This window comes from Anopheles marshallii, chromosome 2, assembly GCF_943734725.1.
Source record: "Anopheles marshallii chromosome 2, idAnoMarsDA_429_01, whole genome shotgun sequence".
Taxonomy (NCBI): domain Eukaryota; kingdom Metazoa; phylum Arthropoda; class Insecta; order Diptera; family Culicidae; genus Anopheles; species Anopheles marshallii.
The window spans coordinates 5,623,032-5,634,021 of NC_071326.1; the positions used below are offsets into that span (position 1 = coordinate 5,623,032).

General features: G+C 44.3%; 3 protein-coding genes across 3 annotated transcripts; 2 read left to right on the plus strand and 1 right to left on the minus strand.

Annotated features, from left to right (window-relative positions):
* Positions 1-1,367, minus strand: LOC128719869 (proclotting enzyme-like). Its single transcript, XM_053813509.1, has 2 exons — positions 1,092-1,367; positions 1-1,026 (listed from the first exon to the last, which is right to left on the minus strand). Exons 1-2 carry the CDS (start codon positions 1,365-1,367, stop codon positions 1-3), a joined length of 1,302 nt encoding a protein of 433 aa, XP_053669484.1.
* Positions 1,368-3,233: 1,866 nt separating this feature from the next.
* On the plus strand, positions 3,234-3,957 carry LOC128709658 (uncharacterized). Its single transcript, XM_053804663.1, has 2 exons — positions 3,234-3,742; positions 3,801-3,957. Exons 1-2 carry the CDS (start codon positions 3,234-3,236, stop codon positions 3,955-3,957), a joined length of 666 nt encoding a protein of 221 aa, XP_053660638.1.
* A 461-nt stretch (positions 3,958-4,418) lies between these two features.
* LOC128709662 (uncharacterized) lies at positions 4,419-5,133 on the plus strand. Its single transcript, XM_053804668.1, has 2 exons — positions 4,419-4,918; positions 4,992-5,133. The coding sequence occupies exons 1-2, from the start codon at positions 4,419-4,421 to the stop codon at positions 5,131-5,133; spliced, it is 642 nt and encodes a 213-aa protein (XP_053660643.1).
* The last annotated feature ends 5,857 nt before the right edge of the window (positions 5,134-10,990 follow it).

Below are 10,990 nucleotides of genomic sequence, written 5' to 3' on the forward strand. Positions count from 1 at the left end.
TTAGAATACAGCATTCTCGATGATCCACCGTACGTACGAACTAACCCGGGTGTAAATACCTGGATGATTAGGTTCCCCGCACCGGATACCCCAGGACACGACACCAACGACCGCCCATCGTCGGTTGGGCAGCTGTATCATCAGCGGTCCACCACTGTCACCCTGACACGAGTCCTTTCCGCCATCATATTCTCCCGCACACATCGTCGTATTGTAGATGCGGTTCACGTACACCTCCTGGCATTCCTGGTTCGACCAGATCGGTATTTTCACCTCCATTAGCACGGGCGAATGCGGACCACCAAAGAACTGGGTGCCCCAACCGGTTACGACCGCCTGATACCCGCTCCAGGCGTCATCGAGCGGTGGCATACAGATGGGCCAGATGTACGAGTTGAAGAACGATGGTTGTATCAGCTTCAACATCGCTATATCATTCTCGTAACTGACCTGGTCAAAGTCGGCATGGGCACGGATCTCCGCCACGCGGAAGTCCCGGTAGCGCGTCTCATTGAACTGCTTGAAGTCGTACTCGCCGAGCCGTACGATGAACTGGTTCAGCTTCAGCTTCATCACACAATGGGCCGCCGTGAGCACGTGTCGGTCCGTGATGAGTGCACCACCGCAGAACGAAGCCTTCGACATGACCAGCGCCACCATCCAGGGCCATTCATTCGATTCCGCTGGACGTCCGCCGGAAATTTTGGACAGCTGTTTCGTTGACAGCCCGCAGCCGCGCTCTTCCGGTCGTACGATGGCGTCCCGTCCCATCGGTCCATCTCCCAGGCCATCGACATCGTCGTACGAATCGGCTGTGGCCGGCAGGCGGAGGGAGAACTCGGGCCCATTACCATCCTGTACCACGTCCGGGCAGCAGATACCAACATTCATGCCCTCGACTATGCATAGATGCTGCAGGACGGACCACACGTTGTCCTTCAGCTCGGGGCCCTTGCAATTTTGGAAGCGTGTGCAGTAGCCTTTCTCTCCGGCCCGTGTGCGACATTCCTTGCCCTTGGAAGCAGCCTGTGTATTGGAAGAGCATTACAAGTATCTGACAATAGGGCGTAGAGTAGAATACCTTCGCTTACTTGAGCGTTTCCCTCCGTGGCTCGTCTTTTGCGTGCAAGCTCATTTAGATCCAAATGTTTACTCTCACGTTGTTGCTTCCGATTGGCATACGTAGCTCGATGTACTTTCCGATAGCGAACTCCGTCCACAGCGGGATCCTCCTTCACTAGAGACTGATCAACGTCACTTAAACTCATCACGCTTTCACGCTCATCCTGATCACGGACAATACTGAGTCCGTACACGGTCGAAACAACTAGTATCAGCTTCAGCATCACCTGCACAGTTGAATTCATCCTAACGACTGCTAACTCTTAGCTACACACAGCCGTGTAGCGTTGCTTGTTCTCCGCATCAAACTGAAACTGAGCGGCTTGCTTCTGCTAGCTAGTGGATGTTGGCAAGCCTCTTCCACTATCTGCTGGTGGTTTGACACTGGCGAATGCATACCATTTATCGGTATGATGCGTGGGCCGGGTACGAGCTTGCCGGTTTGCCGTTTCACAGAACGACGGACGAAAGAGACTCGCCTCAAACACCCGATCGTATTTCGGTCTTGCAATGCGACGAATCTGTTCCCCTTATCGTGTACCACTCGACCAAGAAATGAGGCCAAATCTGTTTGCAAATATCTTTATGTTCAGCTCATTATGCTCACGCCGAACAAATGTTTTTCGGTCGAGGGTCATGCGATATTTTGATAATGAAAATTGTAATTTTTTTGCATATTTACGGTGCGAAAGGTCGTTAGGGAAGAGCGAAAACGGTCCGACTGGCAAATGGTATTGTTTATGCTAATTTATTTCAATACAATCGACGTATTGAGTCATTCTGTGGTGCTGGTTCATAAATTAAGCCATTATAGTTGTCGGGCGAGCAAATACGAGCTAGAAGAGGGCTAATGTCTAGGTTGCGACCCTCATGGCTTTTATGGCACTTTAAACAGTATCATTTGTTAGTACTCGCAACCGTCTAGGTCTTATAATAGGCTGTATAATAAGCGACCAATTCACCAGGTAAAATAAGGTTAGTGTTGAAAAAAGTGAGTTGCGACTCTTACTTCCATAAACTAACTGCTTATGGCGACTCATTATAGTACAGTTATGACAGTTCGATAGTAAAATAATACACTTATTGAATCTTTTATTAATTTCATTTAATTTTTTGAAGTGTACGGAAGGGTTTAACTGAATTAGAAATTCAACTCGAAAAACGCCTGACTCCTAACTCCTAACTGTCTCGTAACGGGTTGATCCGTTATGCAGCGTTACCCGCCATTTGTATGCAAGATTGTGTAGAAGTTGTTTCATTTGATAGCACAAATCGTTTGTTTGGTCTGTTTGTTGCGGAACATTTGCTGAGGGTGTGGATTTGCTGAGACATTTCCATAAAAAATGATCAAATCTGGCATATAATACAAAGAATTCTTATAAAATTTATAATACTAAATTTGATTCAGTAGTTTAGATTTGTAACGCTTAGGAGAGGTTTCAAAGTCTTTAGAATTATTCAACTTGTGAAAACATTCCGGTTGTCTTAGAAATAAATAAAATACATGTATACATTTTAGAAAAGAGTAGAAATAGAGTGTTTCCCCCTAACTACCAATCCATCAACCCGTACTGTTTTGTTGCTGCTGTTTGCAAGGGCGACACGGTGTTGACGTAAAGTTCAGCGACAAATTGCAAGAACATGTGCTGTATTGAGATGTCATACGTGCAGCCGGTTGACGAGACTTGACGCTAACTGATCCCATCGCTAAAAGGAACGGACAACAATCTCCACCGTAGTACGCGGCGAGTGTGATAGTGTGTAGATCTCGGGCTCCCTGTCGAATGGTACGCAAATTCTCCCATGCATGCGTAACAGGAGTAGGTCGCCGCTTAATTTGATCCAATTATGTACAGTGTCTAATTAACAAACACCACACTAGTTAAACGCAAATTTGCTCTACTAGTGTCGGTCCCATCGGTGCAAAATCCCTTTCGTTCGGTGGTTTGAAGTCCGGAGCAAGGTTAAGCGCACAGATCTTCCCGGATTGATGTCGTAAATAATTGCCAGTCAGCAGCTTGTCGTTAGATCACGCGAATCAGACCACTCGTCAGACGCATCACCCAATGGCGGTTTGTATGTAGCGGTTGTGTTTAATAGTTACCGTGAAAATGTTTCACCCAATCGGCCAGATTCGCGTGTGTGTCTTCATTACGCTGGTGCTGCCGTGGTATCTTGCAGCGGCGGCGCTCGATGGGTACAAACCGGTAGACATCGACAACGCCACCACCGTACCGCTGGAACGTGTCAAGCGATTGATAAGCTTCCCGATCAATGGCGGTGTAGCGAAGGTGGTGCTAGGCTTCCTGGCTCCGGTTCGCTTCCACCATTCGCTTCCGCGCGGTCTCAACTGTGGCATTAATATGCAGGCGAACTATGCGATCAATCCGGACATAATATTTCCCCGACCGGAGTCCATTTTTCGCAACCGCGACCTGGACCAATATGAAGATCGCGACAGTCGCCAACGGTTGTACAGCACGCTGGAAACGGTTCTAAAGATGATGCTTGGGACGAAGCGCAGAGCACGCGACTGTTTGCTACGCACGGTGTGTGAAGTGGCCGATACACCGCTGCACCATAATGGACTAGTGGGGGAGCTATTGGACGTGATATTGACGTGAGTACCGAGTGGATATGTGTGCCGTATTCGCTTCATGTGTTTCTTTTATTTTTAGACCACAAGAATCGGATGCACTACCGGTGGAGTTCCTGATGGCACGCCGGTACGGAGCAAATGGAGTCAATTGTTTGAAGCTGTACGCTTCCTGTCCATGGGGCATGGGATTGCTCGATCGCGTTTCGACGATTGGTTTGCAAGATTTAATGTTGTGATGTGATTTCGTGTTGGGAGTTTTTGGGATTTTGGTACAGAATAATAAGTTTAGTTAATATTATGTTGGAACACCCCTTAGGTCATTATATAATTTCCAAGGTAATTAGACATTACTTCAAATCCAGTTCACAAACTTTTATAGAGACTCTTAACTTCTGAGGTTTCTCGCTTATATCGGAAGTCTTCCACGGTTGAAGGTTCTCCTATGGTTCTTCACACTTTCGAATGAGTAGCCTACGTGAGTTCCTAAACCCAGCGAAAGTTGGTGGAAGAAACATAGAATTGTTTTAGATGTGCTCTAGATACGGTCACGAATCGTTTGGACAATTAGCACCTCAAAGACAATAGTGTGTTGATCGATTGTGCTACCAGATAGCGTAGCACTGATGCTGGAATTGAGGTGATCCTACATCAGTCTTACATTTTCGGGTCTTTCGAGAACATCGTAGTCTCCACGACCATGAAAAGTCTTCGATTGCGTGTAATACCACTGTACGCGCTACTTTTCTCGTTTATTCTACTGACGTCCGTCATTACCGCCAATGCATCACCCGATGTGCAAGAGTGTCCTGCGAATCGTGTGCTGTCCCAACGCTCCAAGCGCTGGCTCTTGAGCTACCCCATCAATGGTGGGTTCGCAAAGATGGTGCTTGGCTTTCTTTCCCCGATTCGATTCCACCACACACTGCCACGAAGCTGTAATTTGTCGATCAACATGCAGGCCGTCTATCGCATCCTGCCCAACATCATTTTCCCTCGGCCGGAAACAATATTCAAAAATCGAGCCAATAGTGAGTATACCGACACCAGCCGGAAGCAGTTTTACGAGCTGGTGGAGCGAATGCTGACGACCTGGAACCGTAACGGCCGCAGCTGTTTGTTGCGTACGATCTGCGAGGTTGCCGAAACGTCGTTGCGACACAATGGATTGATTGGAGAACTGTTTGAAGTTATCTTCACGTAAGTAGCTGATGAGTTTCCTATCGGGAAAGGTGCAAAATCGTTTCATTGTGTCGTTTCCATACATTTGCAGACCTCACGAGACGGATCAGCTAGACAGTGCATATACAATGGCACGCAAATACGGTGCGAATGGTGTGGATTGCATGAGAATGTACGCCGAATGTCCCCTAGGACATGGTTTGCTCGATACTATCAGTGCAATTCAAATGTAAAAGAGTGACTCTTGTATAAATTAGGATTAATTTTATAAACTATATCTAAAAACAATTGGGATTATGTACTTTCAGTTTTCTCTTTCGCGAAAGTGCTTAATGTTGTTAAATTAATGTTAAGTGAATTCGAACTGTTGATTTCTTCCTTTAATTCAGCTGTCGAAAATAGTATTTGATTAATCCATAAAATACGCTGGTGCTAAAATAAAAAAAGTACATAAATTATTCATATTGGATGTAACAGTATTTCTTTTTCTCAAATTGAACATCTTCTTGATAGTATTGCCCATTTTTGCAAGGGAAGATATGTTATGACTTGCACATCGATAATTTGATTTAAAAACTTCTTTTTCTTTTTTTGTTAACTTTTTGGAATGTACCATACGCAATTGTTGATAGTCAGCATAGTTTTGAAGACCCCTGAAATGATGATAGACGTTTTATCTGTGTGTGTTTTACATCGATTGTTGCTTCTCTTCAACAGCAAAGGGTTAAAACAGGGGCGTGAAACTAAAAGGGCGCACAGTGGCCAATCCACGTAATCATTTTGTTAAAGATAGAGATGGATAGTGATAGAGAAACTGGAGGAGAAAGAAAGAAAGATAGTTCCGAAAGTCTTGGTAAAAACAAGCTGATGGGATCGTACCGTATAAATATCTCTATTGCACAGATATTCGTTATCTACACTGCGCACGTACTGACGTGTGTTTGACATCTCTGGCTTAAAGCTTCCATGGCAACATGCTCCATCGATCCCCCGCTCAACCACTACTTCCCGCCGACAAACCGACGTACGCCAACGTACTAACAAAAGGTAAACAAAACCGGTTCCCTCGCGCACGGGTGAAGTAGTGCGTTATTCCTATAGCTGCATGTGTGTTTTTTTTTTCTGGTGCCGGTCTCGCGCGGTCGTTTGCCGCAGCGTACCGTGAGCACACGCACACCACTTGGCCGCCACCGTGTACGACACGCGTGTGGTAGGAAAACGCGGCGTTTAATCTCTACTCCAACACTACACGACCACACAGTCTTTGCTCTATCGCCGCGACGGTCGGTTGTAGCCTGATTGCTCGGTTTTCGTTCAGTACGCGTTGCTCGTACGCGTCGTTTTTAAAACTAGTTGTTGTTGCTGTTGTTCTGCGCGTGATGCATATTTACGCGGTCCCAAAACATGATCCTAAAATGCTGCCCAAGTGACGCAACGCATCAGCATTAGAAGCAATAAATTAAACATATGTGTATCGCCCGAACCGTGGATGGTTTAATGGTGATGCTTTGCGGCACGGTGAAATGTTAAGCTAGACGAATTGTGCCCCAATCGTGGTGAAACGGGCCTGAAGAAGGCTTCTCGGTGTGCTTGGATGAGATTTATTTTTAAAAGAACCTCCACCGGTGGAGATGCTGATGTACCCAACGCAGTGATCATAGGTTGTTGCTCCAGCAACAGCAAACACGCGGAAAGTGAGTTGAAGCTAAAGCGGGAAGAGAAGGAAAAGTGCGTCGCTTAAGCGCAATTTTTCAAACACAGAAGTAAGTTAAAAAAATGTGCTCTTGCAATCACAAATTTGTGCAAGTGTTGTGTGAAGAGTGCGATTAAACAAATTTCAATTCAATGTAAAAGTGTTGTGTTTGCTGGAAAAAAAAAAACAGGACAGCAGCATATCGCCAACGTGTGCAATGTTTTGCAACCATTCTCCACAGGTAAGCCGACGTGGTGGATTTCGTCAACTTTAACCTGATCTAGAAATAAACAATTCTAACCACCTATAAAGCACACACAATCAAACGGGCCTGCGTTGTGATACTGCTTGGCACCACCGATGAAACTGGACGGTTTTTTGTTTAAATGGTGTGCAGCAACACTGCTCGGTCCCAGCGTGCCGTGTAAAACTGGAACCCACAGTTGTGATTTGTATGCAAATAATTTTGCGCGCGCCCGAGCCTGAAAGTTGATTTTTCCTCCGTTCAAATGTGCGCGGGTCTTTCTTTATATTGCTGTTTGGCGTTTTTTTTTCTGCGCGGGTGCTATGTATTCACGATCGATGCTTCGACGCGTATTGCTTTATTTTTGTGCTTTTATTCACTGTTGCGTACAGTTGCTTGTCATTTGAACTTGCCCTCGTCTCGTAGAGGGAATCGGTTTTTACGACGACTATTTCCATATCGGTGCGTTGTTTTACGATTATTAACTTCACTGTGGTTTTTTTTTTCGTTCTTTCTTTGAGCAAACGCAACCAAAAGTGCCTGCAAATAATATAATATTTGAAGGCGCGAATAAATTGGATGGGGTTTGTGGGGGCATACAAACTGAAGAAACGAATGGTATTGAGGAAAGGTGCAAATGCAAATCATTTGCAGTGTTTGGTATTTAATGCAGTGGGTAGAAATGAGCAAAATTTCACAACATTTTGAATATTTTGTGATTTTTTGCGTGGGGAGGTTGTTTTTGTGATAAATTTTATAGCTTCGATATTACCATCAACTGTGCATTATTTTTTTGTAAATAATCAATCGATAATTTTCGATTTTAGGTATCAAAATTGAAATTTGTTTATTTTATTCCTTATGAAACAAATATTTGCTTCACAAATGTTAACAAAAATAATCTTTTTAATCGAATATTCATTTTTTTTCTTCATATTAATAATTTTATGTATTGTTTATCGTTTTTTAGAAGCATTACTAAAATAGATTGATTGATTTATAAATATTTATCATCCATAAATTATCATTCGTACGTTACGATTTTACCAGCAATTTGTTTCATTACGCTCAACCAGCAACAAATCTTACGGTTTTATTCCATACAAGATTTTTCACTTATGTTACTTAAGATTCAACATGTAATAAATGAACGATACCAGACAGTTAATGATTTATGGTGCAAGGAAAGGATGATTTACCAACCAGTCCCATTCGAGCCCTGCTTTGAAGGAGCCTTAAATGCATTGCCTCAGTTACAGCTTTTAAAGGGAATCTCCATTAACGAAAACACTGCCATCAACCGTGTAGCTCCAAAAATCGTCGAAATCTTAGTTCTGGGCCAATTAATTAAATGCGACCAACGGTTCGTGTTTACACTGGCGGAAAACTGAACCGTAAAGTGGGCTCCAAGGCGATCCCCAATGATCGTGTTTGATGAACGCGGACGTTAAACTATCCTTCTTTTGCCGCTGGGTCCGGTCCGGTGAAATCAAATGCCGCCGTTCAATGCCGTTGTGCATCCTGTTTCCCGAAAGGTTCGGTTTATCCCTTATTTTAGGAGCCTTTTTATTTTGTCGTTGTTGCTGTCCGGTGGAAGACACACGTCCGCGAGCGGGTCCCCGGCGATCGTGTCTTTTCTTACCGGGGAGCAACGTGACCAAACTTTAAACAAACACACAAACTCGTTTTTGGCGTTGTTTTGGGTTGAATATTCACATTGGGGGAAGAAACTGTGGCACCAAGAAGGATCTCCAATGACGACGGTACGGTCGTCCGCATCTTTTGTTGGAGCCTGGAGATGGTTCTTGCGAGAAGCGTAATAAGAGAATAACCGACTGGGTTACATAGTTGGTTGAAGCATTGGTACGGTCGGAACGTATCGGAGTTTCTTATTGCAAGAAATGCATTTCAAAGAGCTTTAATCGTTAAAGTGTGCTATTTGAACCCCTTTTGCCTATACAATGTAACTCTCTCCAACGTGGTTCTTTACACTTTAGCGTTGACAAATTTGATGCGCTAAAGCGTTCAGAAAGGGAGTGTGAAGTGAATTGGCTGAAAGAATGTCAAACATGAAGCTTAAGAAGTTTTGAACCACAGAGGGATATGTGGAGTAATGGAGTAAGAAGGGATGATTGCGTGAAACGTACACAGCGGTACAGTGCAAACAAAAAGCCACAGAATCGCGCAACGATCGATGGTTTGTTTATTTTTCGCGCTATTCCGCGAGATGGGCACGAGATTCCTGTGTGTGACCATGACGAAGTGGAAGAATAAGTACATAAAATGAATACAGTGATAGTTTCTTTTCGTTGAGATCTCGATGATGTAGCAGTATTGTAAAGAAAAAGGAGAGTTGATGTTATGCTTTGGAGATTTCTTGAACTTAAAGTCTCATAATTTGTAGAATTCTTGTAGTTTTCCAGACAAAAAAGTTTGATGATATTCTTCTAAATTCTATAAATTGTTCAATACTCATATTTTGTACTTCTCTTCGTGGAGGAATAGATCGATTATGCTAAAATCTAAAACAAAAACTCCTTACCGGGTTCAACTCCGTCAGTGACCTTCAACCGGTGGATGCAGAAGTGACGAGTGGAACCCATTTGCTTATTTGACGATTCGTTTTTGCGTTATAATCGAACCGTTCCGTTCCCGAATGTCCCAAGGTTTTTGTTTTTGGTAGGTCTTGGGTACCGGTTTTCGGAGACTGCGAAGTTCCGCGTTGCGTGAGCTCGCACAGAATGCCCGCTGGCTGATGCTCGCATGCGGAAAGTTGCGGAGCACAAATGCTATTTCCTTCTGTGTTTTGTGAGTTTGTTTTTTTCTGGTGGTTGGTACTCTGGAGGTTTGGCGAATTATTTCGAAACATCTTCCCAACGGGCATGTGGTTGCTTCTGGATGCCTCGTGCCTGATACATTCCTCCATCCACTACGGCTGGCGTTCCGCTTCGGAGCCTCGCTTTGGTAGGGTCTTACATTCTTTGGGTCCTCAGCAAGGCCACAACAAAAAGAACGACTCCGAAAACGTGATCGTACCCTGATCGATGGTGGCGAAGTCGACGGCGAGGGCTGCAGGAATGGAACGTTTTCGGTTGCGGTGGCGACTTCTGTCCCTTGTCAGTTCTGCTGATGAATGGCAGCATCTCCTTCCTTTTTGGTGACCGGTTTTATGCTGCCCTGAGCCAAATTTTGCACCACGGAGCGAATGTGGCAGCTTGGCTAGTCTTTTGTCTTTCCCTCAAGCGTCTGTACGTCCTTGGTCAAGAACGTTTCCTAAATCAATAGGGTACTGTTTGTTGATTTCTGTCTCGCAGTTATTACATCCACGTTTAGCATGTGATTATTTATGATTTTATAATATTTTGATTGTAACTTTGCAGTCCGGAGCAATTTCATTCCGGGCGATAACATACAAAGTTGCACCCTTACTAACAATTGCCCACTTGTTGGTGTTCACTGGAGTTCTACGCTCGAGTTGAAGGAAATATTGCTCGCTCGCATAATGTCAAGGTTTGTATCGACTCCGTGGCTTTTAGCGTTTTTGTTGCATAGAATCTTTTCAAGGGGAACTAAACAAGCTATTTGAAATAATTTGTTGCAATTTTGCTCTGGTGGAGGTTTTTTCTGGCATTGTATTGAGCACATGTACATGTAAGGAGTATAGTAGGAGTAATATCCTACTAATAGGGAGCTAATGAAGTGCGCATTATGCGTTATGTAGAACATTAAGAAAGAAACGTCGAGCATTGAAGGAACAATTGTTTCATTCTTTGGTAGCACTCTTGTGTTCAAGTGTTTAAGATGTCTAGCCGCACTGGATCTTTTCGACCGTTAGCCATATGGATAGCCGGGAGGTTGTGTTGTTTCCACTGGGTTGGTCGACTTCAAGAGACGATTGAAATGTTTCCGTCTTACAATAATTCAATCATTATCAGCAGCTGAAGTGGGGCTTGTCGAATGGGCAAACACAATCCCCGTGAAGCTATGTTTAAGTGGCTTTAACTTTTACCCCTGGAAGCAGAACGGCTTTGGGATGCCTCGGGACTTAGAACTGCCGAACTGAAAAGTGAAACCGTGCACGACTTTTAAATCACGCTCCACCGTTAACGACAAAAGCATTAAAGCAAGTCTTCGCCAGCTGCTGCGAGGGACA

Bases quoted from the DNA above. Each gene is read 5' to 3' on its own strand.
- LOC128709662 (XM_053804668.1), top strand. From the start codon at position 4,419: ATGAAAAGTCTTCGATTGCGTGTAATACCACTGTACGCGCTACTTTTC. The intron at 4,919-4,991 runs GTAAGTAGCTGA...ATACATTTGCAG, and splicing joins CTGTTTGAAGTTATCTTCAC to ACCTCACGAGACGGATCAGC.
- LOC128719869 (XM_053813509.1), bottom strand. From the start codon at position 1,367: ATGAATTCAACTGTGCAGGTGATGCTGAAGCTGATACTAGTTGTTTCG. The intron at 1,027-1,091 runs GTAAGCGAAGGT...TCCAATACACAG, and splicing joins CCACGGAGGGAAACGCTCAA to GCTGCTTCCAAGGGCAAGGA.
- LOC128709658 (XM_053804663.1), top strand. From the start codon at position 3,234: ATGTTTCACCCAATCGGCCAGATTCGCGTGTGTGTCTTCATTACGCTG. The intron at 3,743-3,800 runs GTGAGTACCGAG...TTTTATTTTTAG, and splicing joins CTATTGGACGTGATATTGAC to ACCACAAGAATCGGATGCAC.